General features: G+C 49.4%; 1 protein-coding gene across 2 annotated transcripts in view; it reads left to right on the top strand.

The window, feature by feature from the left end:
• Positions 1–27,128, top strand: part of TBC1D22A (TBC1 domain family member 22A) — a 339,052-nt gene that overhangs the window by 109,024 nt on the left and 202,900 nt on the right. For both annotated transcript variants that reach the window (XM_041754866.1, XM_041754865.1), the window contains exon 8: positions 16,831–16,945. In XM_041754866.1, the coding sequence (XP_041610800.1) occupies positions 16,831–16,945 (115 nt within the window). The remainder of the gene's footprint in view (positions 1–16,830; positions 16,946–27,128) is intronic.

Raw genomic sequence — 27,128 nt, 5'->3', positions numbered from 1 at the left:
AACAAGAGATAATATATTGTTACCTCTTTTTCACTTTCTTTAAAAATGGAAGATAGAGTCAGCCACAGACCTTTGTCTTATTTTTTTTTTATATTTTTCCTGCCACTTGACACATCTTTTGTAGAGCCGAGCTCTCAGGCTCTCAGTTTCAGAGCAGGGATGCAGTCCCTGCCAGTGGGTATTGATTGGTCTGCTTGTGTGTGATGCCCTGGGATCCTGGTCCCATTGGTTTGAGGCGCCTCTTCCCTGCTGGTCTCTGCTGAACAAATTCTCACTCTGCTCTCCTGTGCTTCCCTGGGAGCTGCAGACCCTGCCCAAGCTCCCGCTTAGCAGGGCAGCACGTGCTGAGGGGCTGCTGGGCTCCCAGGAAGGACGTGAGGCTCGTGTGGGCTGCCGTGTGACTGAGAGCACCATTTGGGCACAGCTCTGGGTGTGTGGGGTGAGAAGTGACAAGCAGGAGACTCTAGGAAATGTATGGTCTTATGATTGTCAGTAGGTAAACCAGGTTCTAGCTCCTGGCACCGTGGAGGCTCGGCTCAGGGCTCTCTGCAACAGGCAGTACGTGGCCTGACCGGGTGGAAGTTTGTCCCTGTCCCAGGCATGAGCTCGTTGGCAGTGAGGCGGTCACTCCTCTCTTCTTGGCTTCCCCCTAGTGGCCCCAGTGGACCTGCTCCAGCTCTTGGCATCACATTTGTATTTGACCAGCAGGAAGGAGAAGACACACACAGAAGGATGTGCCTGTCCATCTCCAGCTGTTTTGTAGAAGTTGCTCGCAGCACTTCGCATATCCCGCAGTTCAGAACTTTGTCGAGTGAAGTGGGAAAATGTAATTCTGATTGTAGTTGGTCTGTGTGCATCCCTGAAGCCTGGGGCTTCTGATGACTGCTTGGGAGGAAGAGTTTTGGCATTTCCCCGTGTTTGTCCACATGTTCCTTTATTCATTCAGCAGGTGTTGCCCGGTTCTGCTCTGTCTGCTCGTCCCCTTGCTCCCTGTCTCTCCCTCCTGGGGCTTCGTTGAGGTCTAGTGGATTACAATAAAGTTCACCCATTCTCAGCATACAGTTAGGTTAGTTTGATACCTGTGTGTAGGAATGTGACAACCACTTGAATTGTGATGTAGAACATTCCATTACCCTGGGAAGTTCCCTTGCTGTCAGCCTCCTATCCCTGTGCCCTGTTAACTACTGATCCACTTTCTGTCTTTAGAGTTTTGCTTTTTAAGAATTTCATACTGATGGAATCACACGAATTTCAGACTTTTGGGGCTGGCTTCCCTTGGGGCTCAGACACCCGTCCACATTGTCACGTTGTTGTTAAGTAGGACTCTGCTGTCTGGTGTATAGCTCAGTGGGCTTACCCATTCGCCTGTTGATGAATCCTTGGGCTCTTTCCAAGTAAGTGTGGGTCATCACAAAACTGATTCATGTAGAGCTCTAATGAAGTCACCTGTTTACCCCTCTCTGCCGAGTACCTAGGAGTAGGGAGGCTCTACACTAAGTGTATGTTTATATACATTATGAGAAACCGACAAACTGATTTCCAAAGCAGCTGTTCCAGTCCGCACTCCCGCCAGCAGGGCATGGGGGTTCTTGCTCCACATCCTTGTCAGTACTTGGTATTGCCAGTCTTCTTAATTTTAGCTATTTGTAGTGAGTTTGTGATGGTATCTTACAGAGTTGCAGTTTGCAGTCCCCTGATGACTAACGATGGTGAGCATCTTTACAGATGCTGATTTGCCATGTGTAGATCTTGTTTGATGAAGTGTGTGTTCCATTTTTGCTCACTCTTTAATTGCTTTTGGAACCTTTAGCTTGCTTGTTCCCTGGCTAGCTGAGCCTGAAAATTCTTTTTTTATGGAAGCCCGGCTAGATTTGGAGGCCTCAGGACTTGTTTAACTGCTGATAGGAAGATTTTGAAACGAGCCAGGTGGAGGGAGTAGTAGGGCCTGACGGCCAGTGCCCATCCACTCACAGCCAGAAAGCAGAGGCACAGCTAGAGCCAGTGACCTTTGTCAGGAGGACACCGCCCCCACCCCTCCCCAAGACCCAATGGGTCCCAGGAGTACAGCAGACCTTCTAGCTCCAGTGCCTCAGGCAGCGTGTGACACAGAGTGGCTGCCTGCCAGGATTTGTCGACTGAACAACGCACAGGATTCCTCTTTCTCTTACCTGTGACTTCTGAGTGTCTGGTTCCCTTTGGGGCTTCGGGTCTTACCTTGAAGGTTGCCGTGTCAGAGGTGCAGTCCTCGACGATGCTCTCCCATTCCGTGCACCCTTTGCTTGGATTGTGTTTGACTTCTTGAGTGTAACGTGACTCACTCTACCTGTTTGCTCCCCAAGAGCAGGCTGGGGCCCTGTCTGTGTCCTGGGTAGGTGCCTAGAGCATCTCCTAGAACCTCATGGGATTTAGGAGAGTTTGTTGAAATTGGTAATTAATATTTTTATCCAACTTCGTTGTTTGAAAGTAAAATTCCTAACTTTTTGGCTCTTTGACTTTTGATTGTTGTTTTAATCTCCTGTCCATTATTGAACAAACTCGATCTATTACATTTAAAAATACAAAATCTGACCTGTGGCCGTATGGCTACTCTGGTGGGTGCAGTGGGTTTATTAGAAAAACCATATTCAAATATCGCTGTTGGGGCTTTTCTGCTGAGAAAGTCATCATCTACCGAGTGACTTTGCCTCCGTGGTTATTACATTATCTGCCCTCTGGTTATCTGCTCCTTAGAGCAGTTTCACAAATTAGGGAAATAAGATGCTTTTTCCAATTAGCCATGCAGAAGTGATGTCTCATTACATTTAAACAGATACAGAGGATAATGAAACATGCAGGCTTTTTAAGCCACATTGTTTATGTGCAGTTTCTAGAATTAGTGTGATGGGTTTTCGGTGGCCTTGAAGGATGGACATTTGCTAGGAGGCAGAGAGCGGCAGAGCACAGGGCACGTTCAGAGTGGGCCCTTGCCTGAGACTCTGCTCTTCCTTTAGACTGATTTTCTCACCAGAGCTTTTGTGCAGAGACGCGTGGGCAGCCTGAACCGCCAGGTCGGCCCCACATGTTCCTGCCACGGCGGCCAGGGCAGCACCCTGTGTTTCCTGCTCCAGCCCATTCAGAGTCTGTGTCCCATTGGACCACCCTTGGAGGGGCAGCGGCCTTCACGCTGGTGTCTTCCATCCCTGCTGCCTGGCAAGGGTCTGTGGGGTCGAATCAGCGAGTCTGTGGATTGTGAACCATCTGCCAGGCTTCTGGCCCTGGCCGAGGGCCTGGCTCTGTCTTGTCAGACTCTGTGAGGGCCGGGCCTGGGCCTCCCGCGGTCCCTGCAGTGGTGCCTGGCAGGTGGCACGGTGGCTGAATGAGTGACACTCCTCCCGTGTCCTTTCGCGTGAGCCATAGCACTGGAGGGTCCTCACAGCCTGGAGTGTTGGTCGTGCTTGTGTTCCACCTGTCTGCCACTTCTTAGTCTTTGTCTCTTTGTTTGGGCTCATAATCAAACCTGTCCCTCCCCAGAGGTGGGGATGCATTTGTGAGAGCCCAGGAAGCATTTTGATAGATAATCAGTTCACTAAACTCTGCTGGTATGTATTTCTGGGAGTCTCATGCATAGATCTTTCCTTTTCTGTCTCTGTTTTTATGGTAAAATATATCAGCGCAGAAGGATTTCTGTACCATAGATGTCCAAATTCAAAGAGACAACTAAAAATTAGCGTACAGATGCCCACTGTTAGCTGAAGAGAGAGCAGAGGCTAGAGTCCGTGAGGGTCCCTCCCCAGACACCTCCCTGTCTCCCAGCAAGTGACCATTCACAAGTGACCGTTCTCTTGTATTTTGGTTGACTATTTTCTTGCTTTTCTGGATTGTTTTACCATGTGTTTATATGGGTAATATGTGTTTTGCTTTTTTTTAGTTTTTATTTTTATTTTTTAATGGGATTATTCTAAATCTACTTGTGCTTGCTCTTTATCTCTTTATGTTACAGTGTTTGGCTTTAAGGGTTACACATTGATGGCCTGAGGTGGGAGTTCATTTTTCTGTGCCGTGTAGCATTCCACTGCTTGGTCTGTGTGTTGATCCCTCCAGTCCCATGTCGCTTGAGCTTTCAGGCCATTTGCACTCCTTTGAGTTTTCTCAGGATGTCTCTGTGCACATTCCTGTGTGAGCCCAGTGTGTGTGTAGAGAGTCTCCTCAGGGCGTGTGTGGGGCGTGGCCCCGGGGCCTGGCACAGGGTGACACTGGGTGGTGGTACTGGGGAGCATGCTCAATGCTGGGATTGTCAGGCTGAGGCCCCGCCCCTGGCACTGGGTGGGGACATGAAGTGGTGTCCCCTGGGGCTGTTAACTTTCATTTCCTTGAGTGCAGATAAAGTGAAGTATTTCTTCATAGGTTTCTTGGCCATTTGTGTTTCTTGTGAAATGCTTTTGCTCCATATTTCTCTGTTGTGGTTGTTAGTTTCATCTGTTGGTTTAAAGGAGTTCTCTGTTCTGGGTATGTATGGATATTTGCGTCTCCCTTCAAGTGGTGGGTTGCTTTTTGCTCTGTTGGAGAAGAGATCTTCTTCTTTTTTAAATTTAAATTCAGTTTGCCACCATATAGTAGAACATCCAGCGCTCATCCCATCATTGATGTGCCCCTCACTCAGTCACCTCATCCTCCCATCTCCCCTTCCACAACCCTTTGTGTGTTTCCCAGAGTTAGGGGTTGCTCATGGTTTGTCTCCCTCTCTAATTTTTCCCACTCAGTTTCTGTCTTTTCCCTTATAATCCCTTTCACTGTTTCTTATATTCCACATATGAGTGAGACCATATGATGATTGTCCTTCTCCGATGGACTTACTTCACTCAGCATAACACCCTCCATGTCCCTCCACGTCAAAGCAAATGGTGGGTATTTGTCCTTTCTGATGGCTAATATTCCACTGTATATGTAGACCACGTCTTCTGTATCCATTCATCTGTCGAAGGACATCATGGCTCCTTCCACAGTTTGGCTATTGTGGACATTGCTGCTGTGAACATTGGGGTGCAGGTGCCCTGGTGTTTCACTACATCTGTGTCTTTGGGGTAAATACCTAGAAGTGCGATTGCTGGGTCGTAGGGCAGATCTATTTTAACTTCTTGAGGAACCTCCACACAGTTTTCCAGAGTGACTACACCAGTTCACATTCCCACCAACAGTGCAAGAGGGTTCCCCTTTCTCCACATCCTCTCCAACATTTGTGGTTTCCGGTCTTGTTAATTTTCCCCATTCTCACTGGTGTGAGGTGGGGTCTCATTGTGGTTTGGATTTGTATTTGAGAGGAGACCTTAATTTACCCTGGCCAGTTGCACAATCTTCTCCTTTATGATTATGCCTTTTTTTCTTTTCTTTTTTGTTTGTTTGCAAGATTTATTTATTTATTTGGTGGGGGTGGAGAGAGAGAGAGAGAGAGAGAGAGAGAGAGAACATGTGTGTGTAGTGGGGGAGGAGCAGAGGGAGAGAAAAACTCAAGCAAACTCTTTGCTAAGTTTGGAGCCCAACACAGGGCTTGATCTCCCCACCTTCTCAGGGCTTGAGCCTAAACTGAGAGTTAGCCACTTAACTGACTGAGCCACCCTGGCGCCCTATCTTTTTGCATCTTAAGACATTCTTTTCAATCTCATGATTTCAAAAAAGACTTCATCTTTCTTCCAAGAGTTTTAAAGTTTTGCTTCTTGCATTTAGGGCCATAATCTGTTTGGAATTGACTTCAGGTGTGTGGAGTTTGGTGTGGATTCTGAACATGATCCTCATGTGGGTTAGCGGTTGTGTCCCTACCCATAGGATTCCATACGTGTCTGGGCTCTCATCCATTCCACCGGTTGGTCTGTCTATTTGTTTCCGTGCTGGCTTCCTCTTTCTGGTTCCATGGTCTTGCTGTCCTGCAGGCCAGGCTGCCTGTGCCTGGTTCTTGTTTTCAGGCCATTCATATAAGTAAAATTAGCTCGTTAGTATCATAAAAATCCCAGAAATCACATTGAATCTGCCCATTAGTTGGAGAGAATTCACATGTTTGTTTTTGCATTTCTTTAGTTCTCTGGATCTTTTATTTTTAAACAGTTTTCTTTCTTCTCTTGTATTGATAGTTTTTAGAAAGGCTGTTGACTTCTGTGAGTGCATTTTACTAACCTCTTTCATCATTTCTCGTATTTTGTGTAGGTGTGGTTGAGGTTTTAAGGAAGGTAATCATGTTACTTGTGAATAATAGGAGGGTTTTTTTTTTTTTTTGTATTTTAATACTTTTTTTTTTTTCTTTTTTTAATTTGCTTTGTTTTGCTCGCTAAGACTTCTTCCACAGCCCTAAGTACAGCAGGGAGGCAGGCATCCCGGTGTCATTTCTGATCATAACAGAGGCCTGTTCATGTTGCGCTCACTCAGGATACTGACTGTTAGCGTCACGGATGCTGTCTTCATGTGAGGGATGGTCCCTTGCTCTTGCTGTTAGAGTCGTAAATGGTTGTTGAGGTTTATCAAGTCATCTCCCCCATCATCTGATACGAGAATATGGTTTTGCCTTCTTATTCTCTTAATGTGGTGGATTTTATTTGTCAACCTCCTGGTATTAAGGGACTGTGTCTCAAGGAAACTGAGTTGTTGAGGGTGGCTTCTTCCAGGGCCTGGCGGGAGCAGGCCAGTGGCCGTCTCTTGGATGGCACTGCCAGAAGGGAGGTCTGGTTGCTCCTGAATTTGACAAATGCTTCTTTCTGACTGGCCCCTGGATGCTTCACAGTGCTTTGACGTGTAGTGTGTCTGTTGGGTTGGATATTTGGTCTGGTAGTAGTGACACTGTGATGTTTGGTTTGAAAGTGTTGGTTCTTTTCCATCCTTCAGTTTTGAGTATCATGAGACATCTGTGCCTTTGCTAACCTATCAAACCCTGCCTTGAGCACAGAAATTGGGGCATAAATCATCTCATTTGCAGGAGGTGAATGTCAAGTAATTCACACACTACATACGGCCTCCTTGCTTACTTGAAGGGAGCTCTACATTATTAATTAGTGTTGTGACAAATCATCAGTGGCCGTCTTGGCTTGCCCAGTGTATGTTCTGTGTGATCAGTGGCTGCTTTTTAATAAATGCACCTTTTGGATTTGTGAGGGGGCTCTTCCTTGGCGTCACTCATCAGGTGTTAGAATTCACATGGGGCCAGTGTTCCTTGGGTCACATTGCAAACGCTTATGCCGTGAAGACTTTTTTCTGGCCACGTTCTCCTGGGTTTCCAGGGATGTGAGCCCCACTGTCCTCCCGGCAGAACGGTGAATGTTGTTGCTCCTCCAACATAAATGATCTCCATGGTGCTTTGTGTGCTGTGAAGTTGTGTGGCTAGAACATTTTCAGATTTCTGAAATCAGATTTTTCTAAGTCCTCATGAGCATTGCCACATTTTTGTTTTAAAATGCAGAGTGGCTCAGCTCCCGGAGCACCTGCGTGGCTGGCAGGGTCCTGTCCTGGAGGCCCGGGGAGGGTGCGGCAGGTGTGCAGAGTGAAGACGGGGCCCTCTCCAGTCCTTCTCGGGGCCCTTCTGTGCAGGAATGTCTTTTGAGTATTTTAGGAGAAACCTTCCTTGGTGATCCGGTGTCTGAGGTTTGACAGGAGAACCGAGAATGCCTGTCACGTTTGCATTTTTTCAGCCCTGGTGGTAACAGATAGTAGCAACTGTTTTATTACTGTTGCTGAGTATAAATTGATCTGTTGAAAAGATACTTTGGGAAGAGTTTAAAGTTTGAACTACTTTTAATGAATCTGACTCTAACAAAGACAAGCATATCAGGAAAGTTAACAGAACTTTAATAGCTAATAAGATCCAGTGCATATTCATCGTGAGAGCCGTTTCAGAGCGTTCCGTGTTTTCTGAACGTACCCACACGCAGGGGGTATCCTGCCTTTATTGTCCTTTGGCAGATGATATCCACGCACACTGACGGCCCTGTATTTAATCTTTAGTTAATGTGCTGTGACAGATTTCTCCCCGCCGTGTCTGCTCCTTCCGCACCGCATTGCTCCCACTGGTCGCCCTGTGCAAATGACTGTCTTGTTTCCGCCTTTCCTGCCACGGTTGCTAGTAAAGCACCTGGCAGACAGTTTGGGGGCTGTGACCCCCTGAAGAGGTGCCTGTGGACGCCCAAGGCCCCAGGGTGGTCTCTGTCCTTGGCACCGTGCTGTCGAAGGGCGGGTGCAGACACGTGTGCACGAAGCAGTAGCGATCCTATCACGTCGAGAAAATCCGTGTGCGGTGCCGGCCTTGTTCTGGCCATGCACGGGGTCAGAGCAGACGTCACGGGGCAGGGTGCTCTGGGGACACTTGACTTTGGAGGGTAACACTGAGTTGCTGACGTCCTCCGTGTCACAGTCCTGGGGAGCTTCTGTCTCCTGACCCAGCCCTTCAGAAACCTCGTAGGAAGAACGTCCTGACTCCCGGGCCGGGCAGCCCCGCCTCCCTGGTGCGCCCACCTTGCGCCCCGCAGGCAGGCAGCGCAGGCCTAGAGTGTCCTGCTGGGCCTGTGGCACAGGCAGCGGTGTAGATGCTGGAGGGTGGCTTCCAGCCCCAAGCTCAGCTTCCTTCGACGGGTGGCAGGAAGCTCCAGTGGCACTGCCCTGTGGCCTCCCTGCCCTGGCCTTGGGGGAAAGGGCTGGGCACGTGCTGGCACAGGGCCACATACCCCCTTAGGCCACTGGCTGGCCGGCTGAGTCTTCTGATTCCTGGCTTGGCCCCTTCTGGCTCTTGACCCTTGATTTTGGTGACCTGCTGGCTCTTCCTGCTTTGCCTTGGGGGACTCCCTACCAGCTCTGGCCTCTGTTACTTTTCTGAGCCCGGGCCCCAAGGAGCTCTGGTGAATAGGGCCTGGTCAGTGACAGGTCTGGCGGTGGCCAGAGAAACCTGTTCTGGTGCCTTCCTTGGTGGGGTGTGTGCAGACATGCAGGAGGCACATTCCCTTGGGGTTGTACTGTTGCTGTGGGCTGATTTTGGTGAGGTGCTTGAGACGTGAGGTCCTTTAGAAGATTCCTCTTGGAATTTGTTTTTAATTGAGACTGTGTCAGGGAGCAGCGGGCACTGGGCATGGAGAAGGCAGCAGGGGCGAGTGCTTGCTCCCAGCTTGCCCCCAGGCTGGTGTCAAGTCAGATGAACTGGTGCCTAACTCGTACCCCCTTAAGGGGCCACATTGTTAGCTTTGAAAACACCTGCTTGGAATAGGCGATAGGAAAGCCATTAGTGGTGATGTCTCTTAGCAGCCTGAGAGCAGAAGCTTGGAGATAGCTCTGTGCAGCTTTGAGCAATCACCACAGGCATCTGATGCAGGTTAGGAGCCCCGCAGCATGCATCCCACTATGCTGGGAACAGGATCCCTTTCCTCTTGACTTGTCCTCGGCGATGTCTCATTAGCCGAGTGCTCATTACGATGGCAGTCAAGTGGAAAAATATTTTCGGAGTCACCCTCAGAGGTCCCGTCCTGATGTGCCCACGGTCACGGTGCTTCCCTGGTCTGTGTGGCGAGGATGGGATCTGGGTGGGGGGCGTTGTAGCTCAGGTCTTCACAGACCTTGTTATGAACAGGGCTGAGGGTGCTTGAGACGGGAGCTTTCTGAGGGAGGCAGTGGGACCCTGGGGCCCCCGGGACAATCTCAGGTGACTTGCAGAGGGAGTGCTGAATGATGCCGAGTGCCTGGCACTCCAACCGTGCTAGCTGTTGTGATTTCAAAGAGAAGCAAAGCAAACTCAGATGACGTGATTTCAGACGAAAGGTACAGGATAAATCACAGTCAGTGAAGAGAAAAAAATGAAGAAAAAGTGGCCCTCAGCCTAACAACTGCACGTGTAGTTTCTGATGAGGGCCTTGTCCTGCCAGTCACAGCCTGGCCTGTGGTCTGTCCCTGGGCAGCCTTTAGTAGACGAGGTGGTTACGCTGCCGATAGAGTTAGGTCTGTGCCGGGTGGCCTGCAGCTGCCCTGTCTCCTGGGGCCATGGGGCCCCTGTCTTGTTCCAGCCCCTGCCCCCCTCCCCCCGTAAGGGACCAGGGATGGGAGCAGGGCAGGGGGCACTAGCAACTGGAGCTGAGGGAGCCTCGTCCGTGTGGCCCGGAACCTTGGGGCCCGCAGGAGGGCTGCCGGGATGCTCACTGCCCTGCAGTTCCTGCCGGCCCCCTCCACCCCGAGGTGCCCCTCCACATGACACCCTCCTCAGCTTGCTGGCAGCTCAGGACTCCATCGTCCTCTGTGTTCTGGATTTATGAGCTCCCAGTGTCACCAGGCATTCTCTCTACATGGAAATCTTTTCTACATTATTGCAATTAATGGAAAGTTTTTTTCTCTAGGGAGTCTAGACAAGGCTGAACTATCTGTCACCTCATAAAAGATTGGCTTCTGCCCACCACTGTGGGTAGATGGCTGCCGCCGCGTGTTCAAGGGTGGCGTCTGGCCGCGCTCCTGGGCCGAATCGGGCGTGTAGGGCAGGGGCTGCCTGCCAGGGCAGGTGCCCGGGCCTGGGGCCTGCAGGTGCTTTGGCAGGGGCTGGGGCCCCCGTGGCTTCCTGGTGTGCCCCTGGCGTGGCAGGGCAGTCTGACAGCACGAAGAGAGGCTGAAGGCCAGTTAGGCCAGTTACTTGCCTTCTGTTCTTTCTTTCCTGCCAAAGAGACATAAATCCTGGGTTTTTGTCTTCTAAATTAATGGCTATTGTTGTAGGGGAATAATATGCAAGAAGGTGAGTGGCTCTGGGTGCAGTTCTATAATGACAGCAAGAACTGAGCTTGCTCTCCCAGAACAGATGTCAGGGTAAAGGGCACATGACCTCAGAGTGACTAGCGGAAGTGATTCAGTTGGCATGGACATTGGCGTGCGCCCAGAAGTGCAGAAGTGGCTGGGTGCTGCCCTCAGGAGTCGGGACAGATGGGCCCAGGGGGAGCCTTCAGGCGGCACGTTCCCAAATAGGATGCTCGGACACTTCTGTGGAAGACGGACTGGTGCTGATGGGGCCGATGTGGGCACTCTGCCTTGCACTCACTTGGCCCCGTAGCCACACCTTGTGGCCTGGAGGTAGGAGAGTCTTTCGGTGGTGAACATGGACTGTCTGTTATCATGTGAAGAGTGATGGTTCTGACTCAGCCCTGGGGCTCCCGAGCCCTGTGCTGTCCCCCTTGCCCCCCAGCCGAGTCCTGCTCAGCCGTCTGCTCCTCCTGCTTCCTGAAAACCTCCCCATCAGCCATCACAATGCTGTTTGCCTGTTGCCCCTGTTTGAAGTCCCCGTACCACCCACTCCCCCACTGCTGCCCCTCCGTGGAGTGGATTCTCCTTGACCCTCGATGTGTTTCACCTCCTCTCTGACAAGTGGGGGCCCCTGAAGTCCCGACTGCTTGGCATCTCAGGAGCTGGGTCTGGAACGCCACTCGATGGAGAAACTGATGGGAAGAGCTAGTCAGAATCCTGGGTGTTGTCTGGGATGTCACCGGAACGGGGAGGTCTAGGTGCTCACCTGCAGCATGGGGGACCAGCCCCGAGGTGACAGCCACGAGCTGTGGCTGTGGAACCGAGAGTAGGGCTGGAGTTGGCTGTTTTGGAGGCTGCTATGGTGGTGAAGACATGAGGGAGCCCCTGTTCTCCGTTGCTGGACCTCCGGGGGGTGATGACCCGTAGGCATGTGTCTCTTTAGTGCAGGGCCAGGGTTTATAGCCGTTGTCACAAACCTCCACGGCTGGCTCTGCTCTTTCGGCACTTTAGCCTGCCCGTCTTGTTAAAAGCCATTTTTGTTTATGTTTGAACCACTTGTCCCTTTATTTACATGTTACTGGGATTAAAGCCTTAAAAGTATAATTTTCAGGTTATCAAGAGAGATCAAGTAGAGTTAAATCTAAATAATTTGAACTAACTGACTGATAGCTTTCCTTAATTAATGGGAAATCTTAATTCTAAAAATGTTCCCGAAGTAATACAGATACAGTGCACTCCTCACATGTGTGAGCATGTGGGTGGCTCATGCTTCTGGAAGCCCCGCAGGGTGGCCCCGATGAAGGGGTCAGTAGGTAATTGCTGGGTCGTTGGCTTCTGTGCAGAGGGCACTTTGCAAGCACGTGAGCTATCTGTTCATGACTGAGAAGGCTCAGCTCAGTTGCCTCCTCTTGCTGCCTTGCTCAGCCTTGCTCACCAGTCACCTTTGCCCCTGAGTGCTGCCTCAGTTTCCCCAGGTAATGGCCAGTGGAGCCTAGGCTGTCTCAGGACAACTTGTTCTGGACTCCACAAGGGAAGCTTTGGGGCTGCGTTGGGGAAGCCCAGGCTGGCAGGTGTCCTCCTGCAGCTTTCTCAGGCCTTCTGTGGAATCCCGGGCAGGCTGCCCCAGTTGCCTGCAGGGGTGCAAGTTGCAGGGAGAAGACTCCTGTCCCCTCCACATTCCCTGCTGGGCAGAGCTGGCTCATTGCCTGGGTTGCCAAGGGAAAACGTGCATTCATGCTTGTGAATGGAGTTAGTGTGTGTGTGTGTGTGTGTGTGTGTGTGAGAGAGAGAGAGAGAGAGAGAGAGTGAGAGAGAGAGAGGGAGAGACGCACACACACACACACACACACACACACATATATACACACGGCCAAGCTCTCTGGAAGTATGGGGCTTAGTTAAAGGGTGGGAGGGCTCCATTGTTGACATTACCACCCCCTAGGGTAGTGAGATGCAAAGTAGGAAAGGAGATTTCTGTGCCCTGAGCTCTAGCTTTTCCTCCAGTGCACACATGCACACATGTGCATCACACATCTGCACACATGCATGCATACATGTGCTCTACCCACCTGTGCACCCATGCACCGCATACCTGCCCATACACATACCACATATATGTGCACACACATGTGTGCACACCAGACCCCTTGGATGACCAGGTCTCTGCTGGGCCTTGGACAGATGGAAGCCAGTTAGATGCAGTTTGCTCACCAGGAGCTCATTGACTTTGCTATTTCTTACTATATAATTATAATTTTTTGATGTTCTCTCCTTTTTGATTTACATATGAAAACAATTCTTTTGGGATGCCTGGGTGGCTCAAACAGTTTAGCCTCTGCTTTTGGCTCAGATCATGACCTCGGGGTCCTGGGATCAAGCCCTGCATCAGACTCCCTGCTTGGTAGAGAGTCTGCTTCTCCCTCTCCCTCTCCCCTTCCCCACCCTGCTCATGCTCACTGTCAATCTCTCTCAAATAAATACAATTAAGAAAAAAAACCAACTCTTTTGTAGTAAAGCATACTGGTGATGGCATTTTGTAAAGCCTTATAAGACCCTTGTTAGTCCAGCTACCAGCACGCACACCTGGCTCTGCCGCTCTGGGTAAATTGCTTACCCTTTGTGTGCCTGAGTTACCTGTTTCTGCATAGTAACATCACCACAAACCTAGCATTTAAAATGAAAACCATTTATTCATATTTGTTGTCTCACAGTTTCTATGGGTCAGGAGTCTGGGCATGTCTTCCCTCAGGATCTCCCCAGGTGGCAGTCAGTGGTGGTCTGGGCTGTAGACTTATCTGAGGCTTGCCTGGGGAAGGACTCACTTCCAGACTCACGTGGTTGCTGGTAGGATTTGGTGGCTCGTAGGCTGTAGAGTTGGGGTCTGGGTTTCTTGCTGCTGCTTGTCTGCTCTCAGGTCCTTGACACATGGCCCTTTCCATATGCAGCTCATAGTGTGGTAGCCTGTGTCCTTGATGCCAGCAGGAAGAGGATCTCCTGGCAGGATGGGTTGGGAATCTCATGTGACATGATTGTACATATCCCATCCCCTGTGCAAATCAGATTGCAGGGCCTGCCTGCATCCAAGGGAAGGGCCCACACCAGGGCGTGTACACCAGGAGGTGGGGCACAGGGCCATCCTGGGGTAGCAGTCATACCTGCCTCAAAGTTTAGGGGAGGATGAGCTTACTGAAGGTGGTAAGGACAGTAGTATTTAATAAATGTCAGCAACTGTTGCATGGTCTCATCGGCGTGGTCATTAGTAGTGGCATGGAGCCCACGTCCTGCACAGTGGCATTCTGGGCTGTCCCCAGTGACTCCTCCCTGCCCTCGAGCCACCCTCCATCTCTCCTCTGCCCTCAGTGGCCTCTGGAATGTGGTGTTTCTGCTCTGTCTCTGCAGACTGTTCCACGGTGGTGCCATGTCCACGTGTTTGTGGGACTGCTGCTTCTCTGTCCCCAGCTCTCCTCAGGCCTGGCTGTCATGTGGCAACCCCAGATGTCTTTGCCCCCTGCTCTATGTCTCTGACCCAGAGGGCGCTGAGGACAGTGCCCCTTGCACAGCGTGGGTGGCTGTTGTGGTGCCTTACCCCCCAGCCAGCCTGGGAGCTTCTTGCAGAGCAAGCTGACCCAATCTCTGGGTGTCCTGCTGCCGTGTGAGGATGGTCTGTGCAGGTGACAAGGGCCATGTGAGGAATGGTAGAGGGAGTGGCCTGAGCCCCAACCGGCTGTGCCCTTGGGCCCCTCTGAGCCTCACTCTGTGCAGGGGGTGGTGAGGGCCATGCCAGGAATTGAAGGAACCAGACTCCACCAGGGAGGCACGGGCCAGAGCAAGGACATTCACCTCTCTTGGCCCTATTGCCTTCCCTGTGTTCTCAGGTTGGGAGCCTGCCCGGTCAGCTGACGGTGGGAATGCGCCTCCAGTGTCAGGCTCTGCTGCTCCTGGCCATGTTATGACTGAGCGTGCATGCAAGTGAATTCCCCACCTTGCTAGTTATCTTTGCTAGAACTTTCCAGTGTGGGATAGAAATCTGCCAGTGAGTGGTACGCAGAGTTTGGGGGCTTGTTAGTGAGGAGTTGCTTAGTTGACTTTCATGGCTCTGTACCGCTCTCAGTGGTAAATTGTCACAAGTTTGTCCTGCCTGGCACTGTTCCTGTTCGTCCTCATGCAGCCTTGTCCTGTTCTCTCTCTGCCTGCCCTGCCAGCTCCAGGCCCCTAGGCAGGTTCCCACCCAGCGGTCCTCCTGCCGGTGCCATGTCCGCGCTGCCTGTGCCCTAGCTGTCCCCACCCTGCCCATGCACAGTTGGGATGCTGTCTCGACCTCCTTGTGCCCAGTGGCTGGGTGGGGCTGTGATTGTGGTGTTGCTGCCCGGGGGCTGAGGGGTGCCAGGGTCTGTGAGAGGGGTCCTTTCCTGCACGGACCCCACTTCCCCAGCTGACAGAGGTCAGCTGCCATTGCACTGACGGGTCGAGCACTGCTTACAGTGTCACCAGGGCGATGGTGCCCAATGTGGCAGCACAGTGTCAACCATGTAGCATTTGCCCAAGAGAAATGTCAGATGGTGCCATGTGTTGAGTGGTTTTGGTCTTTTGCTCTTGTTTGAATATTCTTGCTAGTTCTCACCAGAAAGCTGTTGCTGTAGACTGAGAAATGTCTGAGTGTCTATGAGTGAACACATTACTCATCCAGCAGGTACTTGTCAGCTGCCCTGCTGGGATGGGCTCTGTGCCGAGGTGCCCTGCTTAAGTGGTGGTTACTGTGTTGTTTGTTTGGAGCAAGCATAGTGGATGGTGAACTAGGGTGGGTACCAGACAGGGGTCTGGATTCTAGGGCTGGTTGTGCTGCTCCTTGACCATGGGCTCTGCATTGAGAGACTTCCCCACCTAGTCCCCAGGGCCCCTGCTGTGGAGCGAGGTTGGTGCTGATTTGGGGTTGCAGACCACAAGCTCGGTGGTTTGTGGGAGTGCGGGCAGTGCAGGAAGGGCTTGATGGCCTCAGGTACAAGCACAGCTAGCTCTGCAGGCTTGACTTGTTTGGAGATGATATAATTCATGCTCTGTTTGGGCATTTGCTCATCGAGCTGGCCCCGTGTGCCTTCTTAGCATGAGGCCCAGGTCAGCCTCGAGAGTCTCTTAAGGAGAGATTTGAGGCTAAGCTATTCCTGGGTCCTCGGCCTGGGTGTGAACGTATGTGACGGGAAGTGCTGGGGTAGGTCCTGTTGGATGGTGATAACTGTGCAGTAGTTAAAGAAAAAAATCTATAGAAAAAAAACCAAACCAAGCACATAGAGAGAACACATTTGTGGCTGAGAGAGGTAGGGGTGGTTGTGGGTGAAATGGGTAGAGGGGGTCAAAATAAAAGAAGTCGAGGTGTAATGTATGGTGTGGTAACTGTAGTTAATAATACTGTATTGCATATCTCAGAGTTGCTAAGAGATCTTAAAAGTCCTCATCACAAGAAAAGAACTTTGTAACAGGTGTGAGATTTATATATATTAAAAAACATTTTGTAATATATGCCAGCATTGAGTCACTGTTCAAATCTTGTGTACCTGAAACTAATATAATGTCATATGTCAATACTGTATCATTGAAAACAACCTGTTTACCATATGAGGGAAATTCAGAGTGTCTTTCTATGCACCCCCTTCCCTGACCGTAGCCTCCCGTCATGTTCCTTCCCTCTCTCCATTCACTCCTCCATCCAGGTGTACACCTGTCCACTCCTCTGCCCTCCCATCCCTCCACGTGGAGGAAGTACTCACCCATAGGCCAGGTGCTGCTGCACTTCCTGACCGAGTCCTGGGCAGCCATGAGCAGTCTGTGCCCGCGGGGGACTTGGGGGAGCAGAGAGTGTCTTCCGTGGGAGGCAGCTCGAGTGGTCAAGCTGAGCCCGGGGGTCGGTGAGATGCTGCAGTGGCTTGTGAGTCAGTCAGGAAGTAGGACAATGGGAATTTTATGAAAAAATTAAGTAGCAATTAATACTTATTTACATTTTTACTTTTAGTATTAGAGACAGAAGTATCAATCAATATATGTATTTTGAGTGAAAGAATGTATATGTTTTAAAGTTTCTGATGTGTTTACTTTTGCTTCACCACCTGTTCAATTCTCTTGCAGATTTTTGAAAGGATATTGTTTATATGGGCGATACGTCACCCTGCCAGTGGATATGTTCAGGGGATTAATGACCTTGTCACTCCTTTCTTTGTAGTCTTCATGTGCGAACACATAGGTAAGACCATATCATGATGTTTGTTCTCGCAGACATTAAATGTGAACTTTGGTGGCCTTTGTTGCACCACTGTTGAGAGGCGCCTTTAGGTTTAATGTACTGACAACTAAAAGTAGAGAATAATAGTTTTCTCATTGGTGCCAGCTTTAAAAAATGCCTGTAAATCCACGTGTTTAACTACTGAAGACTTTAAGATGCAGTTTTTATTCTTACTGTCTTCTTTTTAATAATACACAAGGAGCGGTTTTGTTCTGATGGTGTCAGAGCGCTGGCTTTCATCGTGGGGATTTGAATGGATTGGGCCAAGGTGATAGAACGTTTGTCGAATGTTCTGCTTACAAGCTAAAACCTGAACCCTCTTTAATTACATTCTGCAGCAAGTTGTCTCCTTTCTACTTTTGATATACTAGTAGTGGTTCATTTTATGGGAATGTTAATTACACGTAAAATAATTGGTTTAACAGAGATTTAGGTTGGGCTCTGCGGTCTCTTTGAGGACTGTGTATTTTTTCCCATTTATGTTATAGCAGTCCACTGTAATATGACTTTACCTGTTATGAATATATGTTAATTTTTAAAAAAAAATCTGAAAATATAGGTATGGGATCTCTTTTTAATTTATCTGTGACTAAAAAAATGAATAACCAAAGGAGGGATTTGCTGTTTGGTTGTAGCATTTTTATTAAAAACCGATCTTAATTTGTCTTTGTCTTCCCGACTTGATATTTCTTTGTTTTTATGAGATTATGTTTCTCACCACTTCAGTTTCCAGCCCGCTTCAGATTCTCATCATTGTTGTAATCTGAGGGAGGAGGTTTGGCCGGGTCAGATTATCCTCTGAGGATGAGAACATGCCCATTCAGTGCATTTCATTGCCACCTCTCACACTTTGTTTGCGTTGCTGATTTCATAGGAGGTCTTTCATTGCTAAGCAACTAATGAGGACCACCACCGCTCCCTCCCTAATCGGCTCTTAAGTAGGGGAGAGGCCGGTGCCTGAGAGCCGCTTGCCTGTCTGTTTCTTACTCCTGCGCTTGACAGATAATGAAAATGTTCTTAATGATCCTAGAACAGTAGGACCTGTCAGTAGACTTCGGGGTTGTTAATTGAAAGAAGAAGTTCAGCTGAGATGTGATTAGAGAATTGATATTCCATGTTAAATAGACCATTTAATTAATGTGGTAAGTAAGCTTGTCTTAAGTACTTTACCACCAACTCATGTTGTAAGACCCAAGTGATCCTTACCGAGTTTGCCTGAATCATCAGCGAGATGGGGTGAAGGAGCAGGACCATGGTGGTCATCCACAAGAGAGGAGAACTGCAGGAAGTAGAATTTGTGTTCTACAAGTAGTGTCTTCCATCGAGCTCAGAGAGACTGTACCTGCCTTGCTGTGATGCCCCCCCGCGCCATGTGCACACATGTACACACATGTGCACATGCACAAGGATGCACACATGCATCGAGAAGGTGGACAGGGTGCTTTGGGGATGTTCGTATGAAATGTATCATTTATTTCTGGTGATTGGCTGTGTCATTAAGTGGACATATTTTACTTTTCTGCCCTGGTTTTCAGATACAGTTGGTGGAAGTGAGATCTTTTAGCTCCTGCCCCCTGGGCTTGGGAGTATTCAATGTGTTGGTCCAAGTCTACCTCTCCTTACTTTAGAAAGCCTCATGTCTGTTTAAGTGGCCTGGAGCCCTACCCTCCAGCCTCCTAGGTGGAAGAGTGGTCCTTCACGCAGACCTTCGTGTGTGTGCTGGGGTGCTGGTCTTGGGCAGAGGACCGGGGTGTGGAGACCATATCAGTTCAGTCACCCCATGTTGAGTGTGCATCTCCCAGCCCTCTACAGGGCTTGTAGGGATGCAGGCGAGCAAGGCAAGTATGGTTCCTGCCCCTTGGAGCTTGTGGTTACATTACAGCAAGAAGACAGGTTTTAAACAAGTAATGAGGAAGTTTAATGAAAACGGACATTCGTGTTATGTAGAGGTGTATGGGGTGCAGGAAAGCACACCCAGGCTACCGGGTCGGAGGAGCCTGGATTCTGTGACGCTCCAGCTGTGCCTTGTGGGATGAGCAGGTGCACCCTGTGCAGAGAGCGGCAGGAGTGCAGTTGAGAGGCTGGAAGAAGTGCTGTGATGCCGGGGACAGTGATGAGGGAGGACAGGGGAGATCTGGTTCTTCTGGGGATGAGAGGAGGAGTCCATGGTCCAGTCCTGACATCATGGGGGCTGCAGATGGTGGGTGGAGTTGTGTGGCTCTGTGTGGCGGTGGCACTGGGGGAACACGGGCAGGCCAGACTGAGTCCCTGTGGGAACTTTGGGCCAAGTCTCCTGGGTGCCGGAAAGCCTGGGGGTGTGCAGCTGAAGCATGGCCTGCTCAGTTCTTGTTTGGTGACATCTGCCTTGGCTGCAGAGATAGGAGGTGCTCTGGAGAAGCTCACAGGCAGGGGCACACATGCTGGCAGCCACGGGGCTGAGGCTGTTTCAGTTTGCTGACTTTTTTCAGCAGAAACCTTAGATGCTTTGCTTACTGAAGATCTTAAAAATATCTTTATTTCCTTCAGAGGGTAAAACTTGGTAATAGGATTCTGTGGTTTGGATAGCTGAGCACCCTGGCAGGACTTTGGGGTCAGCATTCTGTGCTCACGTGACCCCTCAGGCTCTCGAAAGGCCAGGAGTGCGGGGATTAGCTTGCATGGGCACTCCCTGCCGAAAGCTGCATGTGACTCCGTTCTCAGGGCAAGCCTGTGCTGTGTTGGTTTTCCTTTCTTCTCAGCTGAACTCTGGGAACCAGTCCCCATTAATGGAGAGGATAAGAAGCTCCTGGGTGTGAGATCCCTCTAGGGGCCCGCAGGCTGTGGTGGGCAGAACTGCCAGGCCTGATTGAGAGCCGGGCTCTTCCTGTGGGGTGTGTGCTGTGGGGCCCCAGCTCCAGGCGCACTGTGTCCCTGCTGGTTCACGAGGGAGGCGGGGAACCTGGCATTGGCTCCAGGGACTGTGACTTCTGAGCGGCAAGGGTGCACATAGCAGCCCCTTCATGCCATGTTGTTTGACTTGAGAAAAAAGGATATGGGAAGGGAACGATGGCTGACATATCTGGGGTGACAAACGGGCTCTGATTTGGAGGACTTTGGCTCATCAAGTAGATTGCTTCCTGGAAAGGGGGTGTTCTTTGCAGAGTTGGTTCATTTTTGTAGAGAGGCTGGCCAGGAGCATGATTGGTAGAAGCGACTTGCAGGGAGGAAAGAAATGCTTAGAGAATGCTGGGAAACCAGAAGCAAGGAGAGAACAGGAGTAGCCTGGCAAGGGAGCACCGTGCAGATGGTCCAGCAACCCTGATGGTCTCTCAGGGCCGCCAGCGCAGCACTGGGATGGGTCAGAGATGAGTGCCACCCGCTCAGGTCTCCTCGCCGAGTACCTCACACTGCTGAGGAAAAGCAGCTTGGTCCCACTCTCACAGGTCACAGCATCCCCAGCTGCAGGTTTATTAGCACATGAGTATAATGCATGCTGTCACAGGCACTCATGAGACATGTAGGCACCTGTACACACAACAGGTGCCAGCCACAACCTCTCCAAGGAAATGGGGCACAAACTCTTGGCTACCCTTTGAATGGGCCCGTGGTCCTGGAGGTGCCGTTGTCCTGAGGAAGGGTGGTTGGGAAGGAGGTCAGGAGACTTCTTATGATCTCAGAGGTAGAGTAGCAGCGTGCAGAGCCCGTCCAGATGTGGAGGCTGCTAAACACAGTCATTTAGGGGGCGCTGAGCCTGGGGAATTCCTGTGAGTGGAGTGTGGCAACGGGGGTGTGTAGTATGCTCAGAAGATTCCACCATGGAAGAGTGCCCTGTGCCAGGAAGGTTTGGGAACTTAAGAGGCCAAAGCCTTAGGGATAAGAAGCTTTCAGTGCTAAACACCAGGTTTGCTGAAGTGTCAATGTGCCTGGTTAGATCCGAGCCTCGCCTGGGTGCTGGCTCATGCAGATCACATCCTTGACCCAGGGGCGAGGCAGAGTGTGCAGGACTCTCAGCCCGCACACGTGGCAGAGACGTCCCCTCCTCCTGAAACAGGCATGTGCTATGTTCGTGAACTTTACCTTTTGGAAGTTGGAGAAAGCAGCAAGGTAGCTACTACTTTGCACTTAATTCAGGCCCCTGAGGAAGGCAGGTCTAGGCTAAGGCTGGCAGTTTCTGGGTACAGCACGATGATTTGGCATTTGTATCCCCTGCAGAGCGGTCACCACTGTGGTCTACTTGAAACCTGTCACCACAGACAGTCACAGAATTTTTTTTTCTTTGGATGAGAGCTTTCAGGATCTATTCTCATGGCAACTTTCAGATACGGACATCATGTCATTAACTGTAGTCACCGTGCTGCACTTCCCGTCCCTGTGACTTGGTTACTTCCCTACCGGAAGTTTGTGTCCTTGACCCCCTTCACCCATTGAGCCCCCACCCCACCTCAGTGTTATTTTAGAGAACCTTTCATCATGGAAGGTTTTCATGTATGAGGCCAGCAGAATGGTGGCTTGATGAAGCTCCCTGGGCCGTCCCACGGCGTCGAGGGTCGTCAGCGAGCGCCGTGTTTCCTCTTCGCCTGCTCCTGACCTGTTCCTACGGAAACAGTAGCTCTGCTGAGATCTACTTTACATGCCATAGAACTCACCTACTGCGAGCAGAAAATTCAGTGGTACTTAGGCTGTCCTCACAGTGCAGCCACCATCACCCGTTCAGGATACTTTCACCATCCTAGAAAGTGATCCTGTGCCTACAGTGGCCCCTGTGCATCTCCTCCTCTGCCAGCCCTGCGTCAGAACCCAGCTGCTTTCTGTCTCCACACGTCGTCTCTTTGGACATTTCATGTAAATGCAGTCCATGATGGGGGTCTCTTGAGGCTGGCTTCTTTCACTTCACATGTTAAGGCCCATACAGGTAGCAGGTGTCAGTACTTATGGTCCACTAACCTCCCCTTATGTGGATACAGCACGTTTTATTCATCCACGTACTCACTGATGGACATTTGAGTTCTTTCTACTTTCTGGTTATGATGAATAATGCCGCGGTAGGCCGTGTGTGCAAGGTTTGGTGCACACATGCGTTCCTCTCTCCTAGTGTCTGTGTATACAGTGTTTGTGCGGCAGTGGCTGTACCTTTTGACATTCCCGCCAGCGATGTGGGGGCTCTCGTGTGCCCACATCCTTGCCAACGCTTGCCACAATTTTATGTTTTTCAAGTGAGGTAGAAGTTATAGCTGTCCCTTCGGCCCCTGAATCCCGTGGCTTTGCCTTGTCCCCTCGGCGCTGCCGTGTGGTGTTCCCTCCTCTCTCTGCAGTCCTGTCGATCACAGCTCCTTGAGGCGGGGCTGGGGTCTGATGTGCGCATCATGTGCTTGGAACACAGTGGAAGCTCAGCACGCCCTGAATTGAACCAGATCCCTGCAGAGTTTTTGTGTGGGTTGTGCTGTTAGAAAACATGCTTTTCAGTGCGTGAGTAGAAGTACCTGCTCACCATGGGGAAGCCGGAAGCTGCGGCCGCGTGGCGGAGAGTCAGTTCTTGACCTTGACAGCCCCACCATTGACGAGGGGAACCTGTGTTTACGTCTCTTTGCCTACAAGTGGCCTACAAGTCACTCAGGGAGGGCTGGGCAAGGGGCTCCCGCCTCTCCATCCCTGCAGTCACCCTTCCCGCCTGAGGGGTCGTTGCCCAGCTCCAGGGGAATCTTGCATCTGCCCGCCCCTCGTTTCCATACCTCCGGGCGGAGTTGCGGTGTCTCCTGTTCCAGGGCCTTCCTCCTCCCTGCCTCCCTCTGCCCACAGCCAGCTTCTTCTCTGGGCTGCTGGCTAGGAAGCAGACTTGGCCCCACGTTCTTCCTTTCCAGGCTAAGGTCAGCACGTGGGTCCCAGCATCTAGGGTCTGCACAATCTCATCTAGCCTGGAGCCTGAGCTGCGTTTTTCCACCTGTCCTCTGGGTCAGGGCCCTGACGGTTGCCTGTTGCTAATCGCTGTGGTTGCTGTGCTTGTGCGTGTCCCCAGCAGGCCGGCGCAGGGTGGGGCCAGCCCCGTGTTGGCCCTCCAGGGGACCACCTGTCTGGGTATACTTCCTCTGTCTTTTCTCTGTGCATTGTGATTACTTAGTCGAGGTTATATTATATATAAGATTCTGTTTTGTGCTTTCCCCCCATTTAACCTTATATCAGGCTTTCCCCTGTATCATTAAGAAATCTTTGTAAAGATCGTTTTTACCTCCTGCACATAATATTCTATTGAGATAATGCAGCATAATACATGAAACCCTTCTACTGTTGGATTTTTTTAAAGGCTTTTTCCCTCTAGGCATGGTGTAACTTTAAAGTAAAGACTGTATTTTTCAAGCAGCAACTATCATATTCCTTTTAACAATGTTACATTTGATTTAAAATTAAGAATCATTCCCTCACCTTGCATTGCACAGTTTAATCAGAGGATTATACTTTAAATATCTTCAGCAGAGTGAACAACAAAGCAGCATCCTTTACCCCCCATCAGCTGTGCTATTAAATTTAGAAACTGTTCCGGTGGAGCACTTTGGATAGACACCTCGGGCTGATTACATGTGGACTGGGCCTGTGGGAAGCGTGGCCGGGGTGGCGAGGGGCGTTTGTCTGTTCGTTCTCATTATCAGAATGTGTAAACTCTGATCAACTTCATTTTGTGAGGAATCCCTGGATGGCTCAGCAGTTTAGCACCTGCCTTTGGCCCAGGGCATGATCCTGGAGTCCCGGGATTGAGTCCCACATCGGGCTCCCTGCATGGAGCCTGTTTCTCCCTCTGCCTCTCTCTCTCTCTCTCTGTCTTTCCTGAATAAATAAATAAAATCTTAAAAAAAAAAAACAAAAAACAACAACTTCATTTTGTGTGTCATTTTCTCTTAAATTACTCTTGACTGCAAATATGGAAAGGAACTGAAATAATGTGTTTACTTAAGAAAATTAAGAACGCATGTTTTTATGTTCCTGTATGGAAGTCAGAGTCTCAGAAGTATGGATTGATTTTTAGCCCATTGGTTTTGCCCAGAGAAGATGTGCAGCATACGCTTCATGCAGACCTAGGGGCATGGAGCTGTACTTAGTGCACCATTGGCAAAGGAAGTGCATTTCCACAACCAGTCAGGACTCGTGGGGGAAATCATGTGGGGGATTTGTGATTCACCGCACGTGAGCCGTGTGGTCATTCTTTTGCCTGTTTCTGCCCTTGGAGTATAAATCGGGCTTCTGTAACAATGAGAGAAAGAAGAACTGTTGCTGCTGATGAACCAGTTTCAGAAATTGTTGCCTTAACCTTCCTTAGTTGCATTTAAGTCTTGTCGTGCTTTCTTTTTTCCATGTGTCTCCTGAGCAGCGCTACTGCTAGGTGCATCCTCTGCATGGCTTCCTTATGTGTTCAACATGGCCCAGGTAGTGTGGTCCTCCCTTATCCCCAGAGATGTCTGAGAACAGGGAGTTTCCTGTGGAAACTCTGGTTCCATGGGGGGAACGTGGAGGGCAGGGGTCCCTGGGAATCAGGGTGTCAGAGCCAGAGAGGGGAGGGCCGCTGAATGTGCGGCCCCTGCAGTGACTGTAAGGTGCCACGTCCTTGCAGAGCTTGTGACTCATATGGAGTCATATTTTCTATTTAAAAACATGCTGATAATCAAAGTAATGGACTTCTTGTTAAAAGTTAGAAAACCCAGTAACAGTGTGGGTCCATATCCCAGAAACTGTCACTGAGATGCTTTGTTAATTTCCTTCTGGCCTTTGTGTCAATGTACTTTCTTTACCTAGTAGCAGTTATATTATGCATGCACATTTTACCGTTGCTTTTTTTTTTTTTACCGTTGCTTTTTGCTTAGTATCTAAGCATTTTCCAAATCATTAAACATTTTTTGAAATGTCTTTTTATATTTATTTATTTATTTATTTATTTATTTATTTATTTATTTATTTTTAAAGATTTTATTTATTTATTCATAGAGATGCAGAGAGAGAGAGGCAGAGACACAGGCAGAGGGAGAAGCAGGCTCCATGCAGGGAGCCCGATGTGGGACTCAATCCCGGGTCTCCAGGATCACGCCCCGGGCTGCAGGCAGCGATAAACAGCTGCACCACCGGGGCTGCCCCGAAATGTCTTTTTTAAATTTATTTTTATTTTTTTTTTAGTTTTTAAAGATTTTATTTATTCATGAGTAACACACACACACACACACACACACACACACACACACACACACACAGAGAGGCAGAGACACAGGCAGAGGGAGAAGCAGGCTCCATGCCTGGAGCCCGACGTGGGACTTGATCGCGGGTCCCCAGGATCACACCCTGGGCTGCAGGTGGCGCTAAACCGCTGTGCCACCAGGGCTGCCCCCTGAAATGTCTTTTTAATGGATAGTGACACACAATTTTTGGTAGTGGGTGGGAAACTGGACAGAAGATCAGTTTCAAGCAACTAGAAAGCAACTAGATCAAGCAACTAGAAAGAAGACTAGTGAACTGAATACTAGTTAGAGCTAACAGATGTCTACGGAGTGCTGCACCCAACAGCAATAGGACACATATCCTTCTCACGCACATGTGGGACAGTGTCCAGGGTAGACCATATGCCGGGCCAGAAAGTGAGCCTCAGTACATTGGGAAAGATGGGGTCATACAGAGTGCTCTCTGACCTCAAGGACATTTCGTTAGGTATCAGTAATAGCAGGAAATGTGAAGAAATTGACAAATATATAAAGAAGAGCAATATGTCAGAGAAGAAATCATAAGGAAAATTAGATGTTACTTTGAGATGAATGAAAATGAAAACATACCAAAACTTATGGGATACAGCTACAGCGGTACTCCAAGAGAATCTGTAGTCGTAAATGACTGTATTGGAAGGAACATCTCAAAACATTGACTTCTTCAATTTTAGAAGCCACAAAAAGAAGAGCAAACTGAAGTCAAAACAAACAAGGAAGGAAATAAAGATTAGAACAGAAACCAGTGAAACACAGTATATAAAAACAATAGGGAAAACCAACACAACCAAAGCTGGTGGTTCAGAAACATCAACAATGTAGGCAGGCTGTAGTCTAGCCTGACCTTGAAGAAGAGAATGCTGGCATCACTGAAATCATGAGGGGGTTCAGAAGTAAACAGCATTAGGTGATACTATGAACAGCTCTCTAAATGATGTAATACAAATAATTGAGATACTCCATCTCTGACTATGGTGGTTAACTTTGTACCAACCTGACTAGGCTGTGGTGCCTACTTATTTGGTTAAATACTGGTGTAGACACTATGGTGAAGGTATATTTTAGATGTGATTAACATTTAAGTTAGTAGTCTTTGAATAAAGCAAATTATCTTGCTTGGTGTGGATAGGCCTTATCCAGTCAGTTGAAGGGCTAAGAGCAAAGGCTGAGATTTCCTGAAGAAGAAGAAATTCTCCTTAAGACACAGAATGCGCCTAAGTTTCCAGGCCGCTGGTCTGTCCTGCAAATGTCAGACTTGCCAGTCTCTGTAATTATGTGAGACCTATTCCCTCAAATAAATCTCTCTCTCTCTCTCTCTCTCTCTCTCTCTCTCTCTCTGTGTGTGTGTGTGTGTGTGTGTGAGAGAGAGAGAGAGACCATGTTTATCGAGAGAGAGAGAGAGACCATGTTTATCAGTGTTAGTATCCATGTATAAGAGCAATTTATATGAGGCTGAATTGCTTATTCATACCACAAAAGACCAGATGACTTCAGTGGTGAATCCCACCAAATATTTAACAAAGAATTAATACCACCCTTTCACAGACTCTCCCAAAAATAGAAGAGAAGGAACACTTTTCAGTTCATTCCCCGAGGCTCATATTATCCTGCTATCACAATGAGACAAAGACAACACATGGGAAGAAAATGACAGACCAGTATGCCTTATAAATATGGATGTAACAGTCCTCAGTAAAACACTGACAAATGGAATGTACCAACATAGTAAAAGGATTATGCATCATGACAGATGGGATTTATCCCAGGAATGCAAGGTTGGTCTAACGTATAAAAACCAATCAGTGTAATACACCTATTAACCGAGTAAGGGACAAAACCCACATAATCATCTCACTTGAGACAGAAAAAGCATTTGACAAAATATTGCACCTTTTCATGATGAAGACACTCAACACATTAAGAACAGAAGAACT

Source organism: Vulpes lagopus, chromosome 5, assembly GCF_018345385.1.
Source record: "Vulpes lagopus strain Blue_001 chromosome 5, ASM1834538v1, whole genome shotgun sequence".
Classification (NCBI taxonomy): domain Eukaryota; kingdom Metazoa; phylum Chordata; class Mammalia; order Carnivora; family Canidae; genus Vulpes; species Vulpes lagopus.
The sequence above is the reverse complement of the archived record's forward strand: the minus strand, read 5'-3'. Positions and strand labels throughout refer to the sequence as shown.